Here is an 18752-nt window from a genome sequence, read left to right on the forward strand (position 1 = left end):
TTGGAGCAAGAAATTCAGTAGGCCTAATTCCAATTGAGTTGCCAAATGTTCTGGGTATATCGACGACACCAAAAGTTTCATTGGTCTGTTCAAAATTCAAGTAACTCCCATAGCGTTCACAGGTATAATTCATAACGGTATCGTGACATACTTCAGTTCTTAATAAATGTATAGCCGGTACAAGCCAAGGACTATAATGGCTTTGATGCGTTTTACCGTATCTGTTAATTGATCCAACCTATGATGATGTATAACTTTCAGTTTATGAAATATTTTTTAAATCATTTATTACTTACATTGAGGTTATGATATAACCGGTAGTCGGCTAAAATTGAGTCGGTCAATCTTACTGATGCATTGTAAGAAGCAAACCTTCGAACAATGTTCATATGGCATGCTCCTTCAACCGAGCTTGTTCCTCTGGAGCATTTATATGTCATGAGATTGTTTTTATCCAAGCCTTTTTCGGTATATAATGGAGGCCCATTAACAACGTCTGAGACATGCGCTTGCTTCACCGAATCCAAAACATGCAGGGACATGGGAACAGCTGCGTCATTGAAGAGTTTAAGGCCGGAATGCTCACACTTAAGAGGACTGTAGCTTTCAAAAAGGAATTTCAAGGCGGGGTATATTTCTTCGGCTGGGGGTATATGCCTTCTTACACGTTCGAAAATCCAAGCAGGGTTTACCAACATCCGTGTCTTCCAGTCCGTACCAATACTTTCAAGATAACTTTCTACTAAAGCTTTATCCTCTTGGTCACATACATACATGATATCACGGAAACGACGCATGAAGTCTTTTTGCATTCCATGAGACTTATTAATTTTGATCATGTCCATAATATGAAATCCATCTTTTAAAACACGGGAGTCGACAGAATTCTTATTGGTATTGATTGGTGAAGAAGTGGTATCGCTGCTAATGGGTGGTATTTGTATGATTGGGCTATTAGAAGTATCAGAAACTACATTATGTACTCTTTCTGAAGCTGTAAACAGATATTTGCATTTGATATAAACAGTGAAGGGTATATCATGGAAATCACCTAAGGTCAGACCCTCATTGTAACACTCCAAAGGGTATCCAGGAATAGTTATCTTCACAACTTTTACAATAAGTGCACTATTGGTATGAAGTGCTTCATGGGTACTATTTGTAGTCGGGTATCATCATTGAATATATAGCCGTATCCAGCAACAGAGGACGAGGCAGATTTGTCCAAATGAATTGCAATAAAAGAACCGGCTGTTGTGTTGACAGTTACTTTCTGATGAACTGTGGGCATATGTTTGTATCTGGTATAAATTTCGTATGACACCCAAGCGTCCAAAGCTGCATAATTTATTTGCTCTTCTGAAAGGATTGGGGCTTCCCAATTGCCACAACGAACAAAATTTGTCTTGGGTAACTGCACCTTCAGAACAAGCACACATATATCGGCCAAAGATGTATTTCTTCTTTCAATGAGATCCTTATCTTTGCAAAAGGTACCAAGTTCCAGTTGACCAGGGCATTGTTGGAGACCAAAGTAGCGAAATATTGTAAGATCACCGCTGACGTTTTTTCCGATTTTGGCTATTTTAGTATCAGTGAGGATCTTGATTAAATTTTCAGGTTGATTGTCTGAGGCGAATGAGTGTATTCTCATCAAGTAGACAGAATTACCGTAAGCGATTTGCACCAAAGGTACAGGAACGAACTTCAAACCAGACTGCTCACTGATGGAAATTGCTGATCTTTTACCTCTTACAGCCCATTCGCAGTCAAATCCAATGGCAATTGTACCCTGCTGTAAACATTCGTCAAGAAGTTTTTGGCATGATTGATTAATGTCGATAGTAGTACTTAAAATTGATACCATTATGTTATCTGGCAATCTGGCTACGGGGTAATTTTTGAATGGGCTGTTCAAATCGACTTGTTCTGTTAAAGTTGGATTTTTATGAATAACGTCTTTCAGGAGAGAAGGTATTGTCGATTCCCAGAACAACCGATCACCAAGAACATTGTCCGTGTAGAAAAGCTCTGGCATTTTAAAGCCATACTTTTTATAGCTCTCCATCATGTTATTAAAAGATGGAGCCAAGTGTTCCAATGACTTTGTTGGCGCAAGTACTTGTAGGCGAATTTCTTCGTATTCGTTCAAGAGGGTATACAGACATGAAAATGTTGACACCCCATTGATTTTGGCCATATGTTTTATAATCTAAAAAAAATTAATTGCTGGCCTGTGTTGTTTGGATATGAATTCTGATGTGTGCATACCTTAAAAGAATGGTCCCCTTTTAAAACAATTCCATCCAAAAGTGACGTGTGATGATTCATATAAGACCTGAGTTCATCTATGATTGAGCAATAAACATAACTTATGTAATTGGCTGAAGGTACATATCCGTTGTATCCGTTTCTATCATTAAACGTCGAGAACTCTGGGTATGTTGTAGCCGTAGTAACATTTCCTACCAGCTTCTTAGCCATCTTTTGTTCATCAAGCTTATCTTTTAAAGCATCATAGTACTGGAATTGAATGGAATCGAATTTTTCTGTATGATTTGTTCGTAAAATTTGGTGCATTCTATGAGGGCCGGCAGCATTTTGAAATTGTGTGCGTAGGAGCCTTACTAATTGCTTTGAAAAACTAGAACGATGGGTAAGTACAGCAGGGAAATCAGCCTGAACCCTTGGTGGTAATTGTCTAATAATTGAAGATGCATATCCCATAAATGTATGAACGGTTGATTTATTTGTACATTTAAGTCGAACACTCAAAAGATAGAAACAGCTGAAATGTTTATAGTTAGTATGCATTCTATAGTCTCAAACCAATTATGTAACTTACTCATCCAGATCAATTATTCTTCGAGCCTTTGTTTTTTGTGCCCACTCTTTTGCTAGTAGTGGTTTTGCGCATGTTGGACAGTGCAAAGGAGTCTTTGTCAAAAACTGAGGGAGCCATACAAATACTCTTGGGCGGTAAAGCAGCTCGGGATTGATTTTTTGCTTCAAAGAAAAAGAAACGCTTGGAGGGTTGATCCAAAATGTGCCATTGATATATTGACTTGGTACATTTTTTTTTTTTGTATTAACAGTGAGTTTATTAAGCAATGAAAAAATTATAGAAATCGAAAGGGAAAATTAAAAAAATTATTTTTTAACAACCTTTGTCTTCGTGAACAAATTATGACCTTTTAAATTGGATGGTGTGCGAACCACCAATTTGGGAAGCGGACCTTTAACGCCTGATTTCGGGACAGAATGCTTACCTAAAACCGAGCGCTTGGCACCAGGAACTTTTATAGAGCCACTAGTAACTTCGACCATCGGACCAGCCGTCGAAGAAGCAGGAGTGGTAGTATTCCCATGATTGTCAACCTCCATGGATACACTAGCAACAGTGGTTGCAAACTTAGAAGCTGCAGAGCCACTTGGTTCAAACTTGGGGGACGTAGACACGTCAGAAATATCTGTGTCCGAGTCAGACAGCACTTGAGCTTGGAGGCTCTCAACGGTGGGGGAGGGATTATCAGTTGGGATCTTATTCAAAACAGGCAGTTCCGTAACACCAAGATTCTTCTTTTTGCAAAACTTGGCCGTATGTCCACTACCACGACACGAGAAGCATTTGGTTTTCGCCAAATCCGGGCATTTGGACCGTGCGTGTCCAGCCAAACGACACCAGTGACAAACCGTGGGTGCACCTTTAAATGTTGCCGAAGCAAAACAGTCCCATTCCTCCAAGTACAAATTATTCGTGAGTGGCTCATTCTTGACCTTGTCACCAGAAACATCAATATAGCCAGCCGAGATATCAAGGATAACCGACAGCTCACCTTCAAAATACCCACCGTAAGTGTACTCTTTCACCTGGTACACTTCACCGTAATAACGCAGAGATCCTTTTAGATCCGCCAGAAACGTATCCTTGTCCGGAATTCGCAAAAGAGTCATCTTGACATGCACAAGTGTATTATTGCCACTAGGAACAGAAGGAGAGCCTTTAAACAACAAGTTCTTGTGATTAACACCGTGAGTGATTTCCTTTGTAGTGCTTGTTAGCATTACAAATTTAACTTCAACCATAATTTCACCTGCAGAGCGAGTACCATAGTTGCTAATAGAAGGAATTCTTTGGACAGCACCACATTGAGCTTCGATGAGTTCATAAGCTTCTGTCCGATGCTTAAAAAGTGAACCGGGGAACGAAAACAAAACAGAACCAGGCGTCAGTGCTTGCTTGACAATAGAAGCAGCTTGCCGTACCATAATTTCGTAATCCAGTTCAGGATGATGGAAAAGTATGTTAGTTTTCAACTTGAATTGAGAATCAGTCTCGGCAGAGACAGGAAGAGGACGCAGGACTTTCTTGGAGGCACCGCGAGAAGCCACAGTTGACCAGGAAACATGATCTTGATTTGACATTGTTAAATGATCCAGAGGGAAAATTAAGAATGTCGATTTAAAATCTGCAAATACAGGAGATTGTTTTCACAAATGTCTTAAATGTCGAAATGGAAGGCGAGATCGAAGAGATTGGTGAAAGCGTAATAATCGAAAAAGATAGAGCTTGCAAAGACGCGTCGAATGCAAAAAGAAAATTGGATGGATGGATAGAATTCACCGAGATATCGTTGAAACAAGAGTATGGATGCAAATACCTTTTGTAAAAATTCTTTAAGCGAAAGAAAGCTATTGACTTGGTACATTTCCACCTTTGAGATTGTCCTGTATGCCTCCAAGATAATTATCAAGACATCCATTTTCAGGAATATTGGAAATACTGTTTTCAAGAGCATTAAATTGCTCCTCTGTGAGCTCGTCAAGAAGTTGAGTTTCATCAATATCGTCACTATCTTCGGCATAATCGACATCAAGATCCACACCAGCAGCTTGATTAATGTTCTAAGTTACGTATAAAATCAGTATGCTAAATATTTTAAAAATCATTGATCTGGTAATACCTCGTCAGCAATATTTGAGCCAATGTTTCTGTTATCTTCACTCGTGGCAATGCTTTGAGATGATGTTGTACTAATATGCTTATTCAAGGATACGTGTAAGTCGCAAAAATTACAGCATTGTTTATGTTAATTTTTTTACCTCTTCATTGTTTTCTCCAATATCATCATTAGTATGTGTTGCTTGAGATTGTTGAATCACCAATGTATTTTGTAAAATTGATAAATTTTCTAATTCAGAATTACTGCTCTCCGCTTGTGTTGCAATAACATTTGAAAAGCTTAAACGGGATTGATTGACTAAATGAGCCGGTTTAGGACCAGGTGCTTTAGATCCAGGTTTACTTTTAGAGCCGAATGGACGCCCTTTTTTTTGAGAGAAATATTTGACATCTATTTTGGAGTTAAGACTATTTGAAAGCAATGTGTCTATTGAACGACAATCAATTAATCAATAGATATTCCTTACTTAAAATTATATGATGTATGTATTCTGGTACAGATTAGATGCTTATTTTAAAAAACAGATAGTTAAACAAAGAGAAGAAACGGTGTTTTATGTGGAAATTTGATCAATTTATAAGTGTCAAAATTCACGAGGGGACAAACAAAAGGCACATAGAAAAAAGAAAAAAAAATCTTTCAAACCCAGTTACACTATTTCGCGCACATTTATTGGCTCCTTACACTATTCCTAGCACTTTTATTGGCTAGATTTGGCCCGACTATAAGCGTACCGTCAATAATTTAGTATAAATAATTGTAGTTTTTGCTAGTAGAATTCCCTAATCTAAATTTTCTCGAAATAAAAGATATACACAGTTCTAACAGTATTTTCTTTTGTTACCTTAATTTACATTTTTATCTCCATCCCAAACAAACGATATTTGGTCTACATCCAGTTATCAATGTCCCTTAATAACCAAAGTATACTATAAGGTTCAAGTAAAACACTTTTACATTTTCGATAGTACTCACTCCCATTTAATTCGGCGCGCTCATCAAGACCTAGAGAAAAAAAAACCCATTTTCGGATCTCGCTATCATCAAATTCTTTTGCTTTATTTAGCCCAACTGTATCCGTTTACTCTGCGACTATTGACACCCAACAATCACTTATTCGGGTCGATTGAAACTGAACCATTGACTGATTTTTTTGGAAAGACTTTATTAATTAATGAAGTTTCAACCAAGTCCTTCCGGGAAGAAAGGATCCACCGCACTCATAACCGAGTTACGTATGTCAGTCGTTACACCAGTTCTACTTGGAAAGCGTTTTGGCGTAGTCGGTTGAACGTTCGGTCTAAAAACGTCAGGTTTCAAATTCTGCATAATAAGGTTAATACGACCCTCACCACGCATAGATATCTCCCACAGCTTGTAGACTCATCTCTCTGCCCGTTATGCTCTGCGAGCTCTCATTACCCCGAGCATTTGTTCGTCTCTTGTCAGCGTGTTTGGCAGATTTGGAAACGATCCTTCACATATCTATATCTGCAATTACCTGCCTTATATTTGCTTAAACCGTCCGAGGTCCTATTCAGTATATACACGTTCAACTTCCCCAGTCGTTATATGTTCCATCTTCAAACCACCCCAATTTTTCTTTTTGGCTCTATTCTTGAAGGCATTTGGAAACACTACTGGAGCTTTATTTTTGATTCCACACTTTTTATCCCAGATCAGGTTGTCTGCATTATCATTGGTATCGCTTACACCTGTATCAACCAGCACAACGTGAACTCAGCTGATTTTCTTATCATTTAATTGTCTTTATTTAACTTTTGTTTTTCTTCACAATTTAACTCATTACTTATTATATCATTCTACTATGACGGCATACCTCTCATTATGACGTGTGACTTTAATTGAATCTTAAATAAAGTTAGGATTTATAAAAAAAAAAAAAAAATGGTGCGCGATTTTTTTTCAAACAAAAATTATGGTGCGCGTATAATTAGCCTAAAACATTGAGTGAGTTTGGACGGATTACAATTTACGACCAACACGGTACAGATGACATTGAGTGAAGAAAACATTTATTAGCTGTCATGATCGTGTCAGGTAGATGCATTGATTTTGGTAATTCTTTGTCAGAACCTTGTCATCTACGTGTCAGCCATCAATCATCGAATATCTGTCATAAATAAGTAATGACTTACTAAACTTTGACATTGCTTATTTTTATGCTAAGTATCTATACAATCCTTTACTATAAATATAGCCTAATTTTCCCTCTTCTTTCTTCCCCTTCATCAGATATATTATCTCACAACCCTCTCTCCTCTTTTCTTCTTTCTCTCTCTCTCTCTCTCTCTCTCTTACAATAATTATCTTTTATTTTTTTGTTCTTGTAAGCAAGTATTCTTCTGTCTGTCCTGTCCGCCTGTCCGCTCCTGACATTAGCATTAAGTGAATTGGAAGGAGCTGTAAGTCCCGATCAACAATGTAAATATAACATTCAGTGAAAACATTATGGACTAGCATTGAGTAAGATGGGAGTGACTGTAAGTCCCGATCAACACAGTACACAAAAGATTGATCGAAAAAAAATGTGTCATAACACGGAGTGACTTGGGATGGGCTGTAAGTTCCGACCAACACAGGATATAAAACACTGAGTGAAAAAAATATTGCTTAGAATTGAGTTAAAAGAATATTCATTAGCACTAATTCAATTAGGGTGATGGGCAGTACGTCTGAACTAACACAGAACAAAAATACATTGAGTCAAATGAAGATGTTGCATATGACGTCTTTGATGATTCGGTTTATTTGGACTTGTTATTTGGGTTTTCCAAACAGCGGTTATTCTATAAAATTTAAAGAACCAACTAGGAACATAAAAGAATTATTATATAGAGCTAATTGAACATTTATTTGAGGAATTGTACCACTTGTTGGTTAATTAAAAAAAAGGTTTAAAACACCAAACAGAACGCTTTACAATAATATAAATAAAAATAATGAAAGGAAAAAAAAAAGAATGAAAGATAAAATATAAAAAAAATGATTGCGCTTTATAGAAATCACATCCTGAAACGCAAGCTTTTGATAGCTGAGTTAACAACATACAAAAAAATGAATGAAGTGACGTAGCATAAATATAAAATAAGAGGGAAGTCGGTGGTTACAGTGATACCAGATGATTGGTTGATAGTTTATAGAGATAGGAGTTTGTAGTTAAATTCCTTCGTAGCTAAACTTATTACCGAGACTTTTTAATGAGAATAAAGATGCTGTTTTATTATATTATTTTGTTGGTTTTTATATGTATTGAATATGGTACTAAATTAGTTCTTTGACTAATGTTAACACTAAAGTATACTAATTTAGTGTTGGTCATCTTTTGATCTGTCTAATTTAGTAAGAGGTTATTCTAACGCCGATCGCTCAATTGATGACATCGAGGCTCACGACAAATAAGATTCACTAACAACTAGTGGCTGTTACGAGAACAGAGATTGCATTGTTAGTAAATCTATTCTTGCGGCGCATAGTACTACAGCTGATAAAAACAATGATGTAGGCAAGAAAAATTACCAGATATATTCATGGTATATTTATTGGATGACTCGATCGAAGAGACACAAAATTCAAGCGCAACCAATTTCTCTGTCGAATCGCTGAATGCTATTAAAACATCAGAAATGACACCAAACACGTTGGTTCATAAATGATTTTAGACAATCATGTGTTTAAGAAACGGCAACCCTGGAGAGGGTCTCTGTAATAGCACAAGGTTAATTTGAAGAAGCTTCACAAGAACGTTTATAGATGCTGACATTTCTGTTGGTGATAGAGCAGATTGCATTGTTTTGATTTCCAGGGTACTAATATCTTCAAAAAATTTCAACGTACTATTTAGCCTCCGTCGACGTCAATTTCCTGTGCAACCTGCGTTTGGAATGAATCTCAAACCCTTTCTTTCGCTGCCGTTTGTCTTATTAAACCCGTTTGCACGCACGGTAAACTTTGTACTGCTTTATCTAGGGTGTCTGACCCTAATAATCTCATGATAATCTTACTAAAACAGCCACCATTATCAACAATCACAGACAATGATGTATCTAACGAAGTTTTAACTGGAGCACAAAATTAAACATATACTATTCACTAACTATAAAATTTATTTTTATCCCTTTTATAAGCATTAACTGGCGTCGGCAGGCCGCTACAAGCGCGAGATTACCCCGAGCAGGAACGTAGCTTATTTTTACGGTAGCGAAGCGAAGGTCAAAAATCACCGAAGTCGGCTGGGGTTGCGATCTTGTCTAAATATATAAAAGTATTTCACAAACATATGTACATGACTGCTTATTGCTTAGGTCTTTTTAGGTAATATTGTCGGTCTCAGTGGGGGCCGTACATTTTGGCCCCTAGAAAGTCGTTTTTATTAAAATACAATTTTGACCACTTTAAGTAGCATAAACAGTGATCACAAATCCCCAAAATTATAACTACGAGACTGAATTAGGGCTTGACAATTTGTCCGTTTCAAAATCCGAGGAAAATCGTCTAGATGATAAATTGCACGAGTTCTTATTTTACTTTTTTGAGAGGTTGGCTCGTAGGGTTGGATAGTGTCTTGTAATATATTAGGCATAATAAAGGGTCTCAATTTTAAAAAAAAAGTGGGAAACATTTTTTAAAAACATTTTTTGTCCAATAAAAACGGTTTCACACTTAAAAAGTTTCCCAGAAAAAAAGTATCTTAGTTTTTTTTTCGAAAATTTAAGAAAAAGTTCTTCCCCGTTCCTTTTTTTGTTTATGAAAGTCTAAAAATTGCCCATGATTAGCAATAAAAGGACATACATATAGCGCTAGTACGGATTTAGATTTATAAAGGGACAATTATTATTATAAGACAACTGTGATAGTGAGCATCAGACTTTTAGTTGTCAACTTAGTTTTATTATTTATCAAGAATATTTCTGAAGTGATCTTAGACGATAAAATATATGGATAAGACAAGTAAATGTAAATCGATAATAATACAGTGAGAGATGATTAGTGTTCGGAATGAAGATCGAAACTCTCGAGCGAGCTTCGATCGTGTTCCAGTCGAAGCTCGCTCGGATGCGTTTTTTTGCAGCTCGAGCTCGCTCGAAGTTTCTTAAGCTCGGCTCGGTTGCGAATACCATAGCTCGAACTCGCTCGCCCTTTTTGGCGTTCTTCACGGAGTATTTACGGAGTTAGAAAGCCTAAGGGAAAAGGGTTAAAAAAAATACTATGTCCAACAAAAACAGTGCTTAAAAATATCATCACTTTTCAGAAGTCACACTTTTTTATTGATTATATAAGCGAGTGATGGGCTGTATGTCCCGAACGGCCATCATGGTATCCATACTATAGCATTTACACGATTTAAATTGATTAGTCAGTGAGGGGCTGTAAGTCCCGAACGGGCAAACACAGCATTCATACTACAAGCATTTACATGATTTTAACTGATTAGTGAGTGAGGGGCTGTAAGTCCCGAACAGCAAATAAACAAAAACCTCAGTCCCACGAGAGGGCCGCAGGTCCCGATCGGCAGTCTGAAGAACGCCTAAAAAACCGGCCGGAGGTCGGTTTTTTTTATTCCACAAAGTGCACGTCAAAGTGATGTTAATTACAGAAAATTATGATAATAAAATTGTTATTTATTGAAATAGAAGTTGGAAAAAGAAAAAGTTTTTTTTTTCACCAGCCTTAACACCAAATTCGGATAATTAAATCAAACTATTACTGCATCTATAATTATAATACATTTGGATTTGTGAACATGAAAGTTTAAATTAATTCTGCTACGTCATGTTACTATGATTGCTGTAAAAAATTGGCTTAGTTGGGTATAGTGTGCAACACTGTTTCATTTTCTATGGTAAATGTGTTTGCTGGTTGTACAATTAAATAAAAGTCCAAAGCATTTTAATTGGAATTATTAGAGCATAAATAAAAAAAAATGGTAAAGGGAAGAAAAGATTAAAATCAAGGGGAAATGCCATCTGTAGTCTTTCAAGGCCCTTAACTTTAAAGTGACTACTATCGACATTTTAGCCGAGCGAGCTTCGAGCGAGCATCGATCGAAGCTCGCTCGAACCCAAAAAAAGTGGCGCAAGCTCGAGTACAAAAACTCGGTTCGAGCTTCGTTCGAACTGGCGCAAGATCGGTGCAAGCTCGAAAAGTTCGAACACTTGAGATGATAATAGAATATAGTTTTTTTTTTTTTTTTTTTTTTTTTTGTATTAACAGTGAGTTTATTTAACATGTTAGATATAGAAGTAAAAAAAGGGAAAGCTAAACTATTTTGGTTTAGCAACCTTTGTCTTCGTAAACATTTTGTGACCTTTAAGAGCATGTTGCGTCTGGACAACTAACTTAGGAGCAGGACCTTTGGAGGTTTGCTTGATAGCCTTCTGTTTACCCAAAATGGAACGCTTTTGTCCTAGCATTTTTCTTCCACCATCAACCATTTTATCAGCCAAATGGAATGTCTGAGCGGTCACCGGTAATGTACCCTCGTCTTCTTCAATTTCCATGCACCCCGTTTCTACAGTTGTGGCGTACTTAGACGTTGAAGAACCACTTTCAGCAATCTTCGAAGGCTGGTACGCATCTGACAGGTCTGTATCAGAATCGGAGACAGCCTGTTCAATAATCGTAGGCAGCTCGATAATAGAATATAGTTCTTAGATGTAAAAGAGTTTACGACGGATTTATGTTAGAAGATGATGTGATTGTATAATTGAAAATGAACAACAAACAGCAACAAAAAGCGGAGGAAGTACTACTAATATCAATTACAAGATAAATCCCAAATTTAGTCGAGGACAAAACTGAAAAATCTATATTGAAAATAAGAAAAGGAAGCGTATTTATAGGAAAGATCACATCCTGTGTAACAACAAGCCACATTATTATTGGCTGCAATGATACCATGTCTGTTTGGTCTGTCTGTGACAAATGCTGCTTCCTTCGTTTGGCAAAGAATCCCATTATTACTCATGTATTGTTGACACTGTATTCATGTGACGCTCGCAATCTATGTTTTTTTTGGCTTCTGGTTGTGCAATTAAAGGTGTGTATCGTAAAATAATTGTAATATCACGTGATAATTAGACCCACTTGAGCCCGTTTTATAAATAAAATTCATTTTTAACGACAAATAATATCGCAAATACGACATGTAATTCGTGATAAGAGCGCGATAACACACATTCATCTATTGATCAAAGGGTTCATTTAGTATGATCTAAAAAATAAAGGCCAATAACAAAGCATCATCTTAAAGTACAAGAACCAACGACAGTTTCTTTTACGTCGTATCCTATATCAAATAACGCAAAATACATCATATAGTACATGATGTATCCTGTTAATAGTCTGATACACGGTATTGAGTGTCCCATGCACGCAAAGGATATATCACACGATACAGCGTATAATTTTACCAAAATACGGCACAGAATATATCATGTATCATGTTGAAATACTTAGCAGAATATACAAAATATTTTGTACCGTATCCTGCATGCGCGGCGTATACCCAAGACAGTTGTACCAGGTTATTGTGAAGGATACGTCGTGTGCCCTGTCAATATCACCGTAAAATCACAAAATTTTCCAACGGGTGTTTTCTAATTCCTAGTGATAAGTAAGCATTTTAAAATTTCTAGAATAGAAAGTTGCAATTCAAAAACGTACCTAGCAAGTACTTTGCATCAAATACGTTGTTACTTAGCATAAATTACCCGAAAACAATTAATTTTTTACAGTCCTGCTACAGACAATTATCGCGATTTGAAATTCGCAGAAACGGCTGCTAGTCTAATAAAAACATCGTCTCCAAAATTGAGATTGATCGGACTTTTATTTCCTTTAAAATTCAGTTTTTGTAATTTAAAGTCTGAGTTTTGGTCCTCCGGATTTAAAACATACATAGGAGGACGCATAAAAGTTGGCTCTCACTCGACTACCGCAAGTAGTTTTTGATATTACCATTATTTGGTGGTTAGGAGCTACCTGAACCTAGATCCTAGCAAAAACACAAAATAAAGACATTTGTTTTTATTTTAAAAGCTTAGGGCCAATTCGTGGAATATTTGAAATGAAGTTGTTTGGGAAACTCTGGTCCATTATCCTTCAAGATCCTATACTTTAGAGAATTCTGGTCCGTTGTCCGTCAAGATCCGATACTTTTGGGAACTCTGGTCCGTTATCCGTCAAGATCCTATACTTTTAGGAACTCTGGTCCGTTATCCGTCAAGATCCGATAGCTTTTGCTATTCTGGTCCGTTATCCGATACGATCCTATAGTTTGGGATGATCTAATAACGTTTACGGAGTACCCAAAATAAATTAAAATGATCTCAAAACATTCGTTGAATAGTTTAAGTGTTCTTAACCGGTACGGAGATTATCGATGTCGGTTACAGATTTATAAGAGCTCAGACTTCACGACAGAACATCGTCAAACTTGTTTTGGACAGCGAAAAGGTACATGCATGGCCTGGCAAAAGTATGTCAACGACGTGACCTTTTAATGTTTCTGTCGCTAAACGTTGATGTCATCGGTTTTTTCATCAGAGTTATAATATTACCACAATCATTAGTACTAATATCGTGGAATGTTATTGCATAAATAACAATCCTTCACCATAACATTCGGACTAAAATAACTAGAAAACTCAAATATCATATATATAACTCTGTATCAATAATATTATAATGATTGTTTTGGCTTTGCAGTATATACGAAATTTAATACTTCTGGCTGTTCTTTTTTTTTGCGCGGCCTAACAATGCGCAATTCAAAGCAGCTGACATGTATTAATATTATAATGATTATTATGACTTTGCAGTATATATTAAGTTTAGTAGTTCGGGCTGTTTTTTTTTAATGCACGACCAAACGATGCGCAAGTCAAAGCAGCAGACATATATGGGAATAATACAAATTGAGTGAAAAAAATCGATTGACCGTTTCTGAAAATTGGGTGTCACAACTATAAATTGAAGATAAAGAAATTTTGACTTTGTTCAGCCACTTTTTCCAGAAGCAATAACTAATGTCTAACATTGGTGAAGACAAATTTATTTGTTTCAGTGGATGTAGTCTTTGACGCAGTGGCAGAGCCAGACTTAACACAGTGTAATCCGCTAATCTCAAAAGGTAAAAAACAATCAAGACGAATTAACATGGACAGAGCCCCAAAAACCAGTAACAGTAATAGAGACTCTAAGAGTCAACCTGAAGCTTCGAATGACGCCACGAACAGGGCCGATCCCGAACGTAACTTACGATCTTTCATAGGTAAAATGGAATTGGAACGCAAAACACACTTTCCAGCCTTTTCTCTATTTCCTCAGAGATCATGACTTGAATCGTGCGTGCCACGATAGGTTTGTAGAGATGAATTTTCTTCGTTAACGTAGAGGTATATACCGTGAATATTCGACTTCTGATTTTTTTGACGTCATAATGTACGAGGGATGACAGAACGATGTCCGAATTCTAATGCCGTGCGGGTTAAAGAAGAACAAGTAACGAATCAAAAACTTTCTTTTTAATACAACAATAAAAAAGTCAAAATCAATATACTTGCCATGTCGACTGCTTTCATGCGAACACTTTTGACTGGAAAACATCTTACGAGTACTGAATTCCGAAAAAATAATGGAATGTACAACGATAGAGGTTTCATAACCAAAAATCTTAAATTCTGCAAGAATATTTCAGGGAATGATTTTTCAATGATTTTTTGCGACTTTTTGCAAAAACAGAAAATAGTCTAAATTAACGTAAACATTTTGTGTTCCATGATATAATATCTCATATTTCATCGACATATTTCGCTTATTCATCGCTTTTTTTAAAAAAAATTAAGAAAATAAAGGATTCAAATTTTTAACCATGGATAATACGAAGCTTTTGACAAACAATACTGATAGCCACCCATCTCTAACCTTTGATAGTTGAGGATGGAGATAGATGAATAAAAACAATAAAATGCTTTGAGACTGCTTACAAGTTTTATTAAGAGTAAAAGTAGATTCAAAGATTGAGAGGGTTCTATTCCAACTATCAGTTTGCATATTGATATATGTTAAGTGAAATCAGATTATGAATTTAGTTTGATGGATAAGTTACACAGCACTAAAATAATGCTTGTAGTTGGATATGATATAATGTATAAGAAATTAGTTTGTGTTGTGATGTAATAACGTATGGGATGATGAAATGAGATTTGATTTAGTAATGTTTTATGGTGTGATTAGTACCAACAGTAGGTGGATCACTACATAACCACTCCTAACATCCGAAATAATAAGGGTAAAGAGAGGGAGATGTTACCCAGAAATATCGACTTAAGCCACAAGCGGAATACTTCACATGTAATCAGTTTGATAATCAACATAGAAAAAACAGGTCATGGTTTGTTGGGGAAGGTAATGACAATAAACCGGCAATGGACCGCGTGAAAAATTTCTTGTTGGATAACAATGGCAAGTACCTTGATATATGGAGTGGTATTCCCGATGCAATAACGGGAAAAACAACCCAGGGACAATCACGAACATGGGTGTGTCAACAATGTGCAAACCAGTTTGCCAAGCATAGCGTCAAACGAAAGAAAAAAACTATTTGCACCAAATTATGAATATATCGGCGTCTTATGAAGAATCAAAAAAACTCTTCAACCAAACGGGTGTAGTAGGTAAAGGAAATGTCCCACGTGTAAGCATGTCCGAACAATTCAAGATCAAGCGATGTAATATAGTGTCCTTTATACCATGCTCACCTATATATATTTGTAGAAACACTATTCGAAAATCGTCCCAAGTACTTCGAATTGGAGCCACATCTTTCTGCTAGGTTTACGAACGACTCTTGGGCTTCTGACACTGGAACTATTCAAGATAAGCCCTTCAATAAAGAAACGTTTTTTGGAAGTATTCGTAATAAGCAATCGATTGATGACGTTGCAGATGAAAAGTGAGGAGAATAACAAAGATAAGAAGAAAAAAAACAAGAAACAGAAAAAAACTAAAACTCCCATGTATGATGAGATTATGGAAAGTTTTGAAATTGAAACTGGAGCAAATGTCAGTAATGCTGGTAGAAGTAAATCAGGTTTGAATCCTACCAATGACAGTGCAAAATCGGCCGCCATATCATACCTAAACTAAATTATATATCGAACGGCCGGAGACCGTTCGGAGATTTTTTTATGAACTGTAAAGAAAAGATATTTTTATTAACTTATAAAATCTGAAAATATTATGGTTGATTGTTTAGCAATACATGGCAATGTGAAGGATTTTGACGGCCTTCACAAGCAGTTAGACTACAATTGTGACAAGGAAGGTTTAAGCATCGAATGCATGATCTAAGTTTTTTTTGTTTCTTTGGTTTTGGCTCAGATGGTTTACAGGCACGTGATGTATGCAGATCCAAAAATCGAATGGCAGGAAGAATACGCTGTGGCGATTGGGAATTGCGAGTGGAGGTAGAAATTTGTGTTGGCGAGATTGTTCTTGGAGCTATGTTCGTATATGTATTTGAAAAGAGCAAAAGGTTAGTTGGCTCAAGATATTGAACTTGAGGTCGATTAGAAGGTATAATAGCATTTTCAACAATTTCCATGGAGGTTGCGTTGGTAGCTTCGGTAGGTACGCGTTCGGTTTTGTATTCAATATATCAACCATAGTATGATTTGAGATGATACGGCGTTTTATAAAACAGTTTTTTACCCGTATTGTTGTTTTCTTGGCTGTTACAGAAATCTGAGGAAATGATTAGAAATCCTCCCACTTTGGCTCTTTCCCGTTATACTGAGGGTTTCTTTCTAAAATCGTTTTAAAACGTTTTTTTCTTCCATTGTGTGCACACGTACAACAGCAAGCGCAACGATTTGCAGCAACGCAAGGTATTCTTATACAGATTGCTCGGTCTTGTTTACTTTTACACAGCAATGCGAGTAGACACATTCTGACTGTTTATTCTGGTACTTGGCTCAATTCTGTACGTGTTTGCCAAATCTAAGGGTATTTGACACACGCCAAATGTCTCGTATCCATCCTTGAATGACAGAGTGGTCCCATCAGGAATATGGTAGGTTCCTTTATACATGTGGCCTAATTACATCTTAACCTTATTTATAGTTTGAGTAAGCCAAGGATCGTGGTGACCAATATGCTCCACTCCAAACCTATTTCTACAACCAACGTTTTTTTATGGGTAACTATACGGACACCGTTTTTTTTGGTGTAAAAAATATTTACGGACACCGTTTTTCTGTCCGGCCCGGATTTTTTTTTTTTTGCACTATAAAATAATTTCGGGGACACCGTTTTTTTTACGGACACCATTTTTTACTTCCTAAGAAAATCTCACTATGAAAAAAATGACTGAACATGACATCAGCGACAAGGACTTGCTAATTCAAACACTTCTGTCCGAGTTCAGTAATGATGTTGAAATTAACGATGGCTTCGACCAAACATTAGAAAATGAGAATGTAAAACACGAAAATCCCGGCAAAAACGCTATCTTGAACGAGTTTGACTGGGACTCCATCAGTGTCGCAGAGAATGCAGCAGAAGATCACGAGGAAAATTATTTGACTGACTTTCCGGTACCATCTTTTGAGCAGACTGTTGGTAGTAGCGAAGCTGTCGTAAGTATGAAAGAGGCTTTTGGAAAGGAGTTTCCTGGAAGTAAAAAGTTCGCTGACAAACAGTCGGCCAAATACGAGATCGAAGATTTTGTAAGTCTCATAACATGCCTTTTGAGACACTCAGAAGCGATAAAGTTTACATGAAACTCGTATGCAAGCATTTTGGAGAATACCGTAACACCAGAGGCGAAGAAAGTACGTATGTATTGAGTGAATGGCTGATCTAGTTTGATTAAAAAAGTGAAATAGAAGACAATAATGATGGGGAGAGTGTCTTGAAAAGACCTAATCGTAAGACTGTTAAGGTTGGATGTACTGCTTTTATTCACACCAAGTTGGATACCAAAGACGTGAACAATCGCTGGTATATAAACAAGGCTTGTTTTGACCACACGCACCCAGTTAGCAACAACCACCAAATGTATCATGTTAACAGGAAATTGGAAGCAGATAATCAAGAATTTGCAATCAAGATGATGCAAAGCGGAAGCACTCCCAGTGGAGTTTTGGAGGTAAGGAAGCTGATAGTAAAAGTAGGATCTGGCAAGGAGTTAGCATTATTTGTGATCGATTTTTTTTGAATAAAGACATATTATACGCATACTTTAAAAACATTCTCAAACGACACTAACAATAAATATTGTTTCTTAAAATAAATCGTTTTGTTTGTAGATGTTAAAAACAAGAGACTTTTGCAACGTTAATGTGATCGATCTTACGAATATCCAACAACAGTTATGTAGAGATGATAGCATTTTCATTTGGAATTTTATAAGACACCTCCAAACAACAAACCACGATGTTAGATATTTAACTAACGAAGATAATAGAATCCAATCCATTTTCTTTATTCATCAACATGGGATTGAGGAAGCGCGTATATTATCTGAATGTGTTATAATTGACGCCACATATAAGACCAATTCACACAAGATGGTATTATTGAATTTTGTTGTTGCTCGAGCTTTGCGCTCTCAAGAAAGACCAAAGCAGCTGACCACCGTTCCCATTGCCGGCTGCTGGATGGACAAGGAAACAGCGGAGAGATATCAGTGGTCTCTTCAATGTTTTAGAGATATTGTATGGCCTGCTGGTACAGCTGAAAATTTGTTGCCGAAATGTTTCG

The 18752-nt window shown here is 36.7% G+C and overlaps 4 protein-coding genes across 4 annotated transcripts; 2 read left to right on the plus strand and 2 right to left on the minus strand.

The window, feature by feature from the left end:
- Nucleotides 1–3699: 3699 nt before the first annotated feature.
- EV154DRAFT_430014 (uncharacterized protein) lies at nt 3700–4425 on the minus strand (the record flags this gene model as incomplete). The annotated part of the gene is made up of 1 exon (XM_051596512.1): nt 3700–4425. A coding segment is annotated over one exon (726 nt), but the record flags the coding sequence as incomplete, so codon positions are not given.
- A 6823-nt stretch (nt 4426–11248) lies between these two features.
- On the minus strand, nt 11249–11942 carry EV154DRAFT_486678 (uncharacterized protein; the record flags this gene model as incomplete). Its single annotated transcript, XM_051598875.1, has 2 exons — nt 11249–11614; nt 11883–11942. The coding sequence occupies 2 exons, from the start codon at nt 11940–11942 to the stop codon at nt 11249–11251; spliced, it is 426 nt and encodes a 141-aa protein (XP_051452213.1).
- Nucleotides 11943–12420: 478 nt separating this feature from the next.
- On the plus strand, nt 12421–13262 carry EV154DRAFT_486679 (uncharacterized protein; the record flags this gene model as incomplete). The annotated part of the gene is made up of 3 exons (XM_051598876.1): nt 12421–12551; nt 12722–12927; nt 13060–13262. 3 exons carry the CDS (start codon nt 12421–12423, stop codon nt 13260–13262), a joined length of 540 nt encoding a protein of 179 aa, XP_051452214.1.
- A 1924-nt stretch (nt 13263–15186) lies between these two features.
- EV154DRAFT_486680 (uncharacterized protein) lies at nt 15187–16662 on the plus strand (the record flags this gene model as incomplete). Its single annotated transcript, XM_051598877.1, has 6 exons — nt 15187–15232; nt 15288–15529; nt 15765–16071; nt 16246–16314; nt 16371–16524; nt 16575–16662. The coding sequence occupies 6 exons, from the start codon at nt 15187–15189 to the stop codon at nt 16660–16662; spliced, it is 906 nt and encodes a 301-aa protein (XP_051452215.1).
- Between the last annotated feature and the right edge of the window lie 2090 nt (nt 16663–18752).

The sequence above is a fragment of the Mucor mucedo genome, assembly GCF_025094135.1.
Source record: "Mucor mucedo strain NRRL 3635 chromosome Unknown EV154scaffold_153, whole genome shotgun sequence".
NCBI lineage: Eukaryota > Fungi > Mucoromycota > Mucoromycetes > Mucorales > Mucoraceae > Mucor > Mucor mucedo.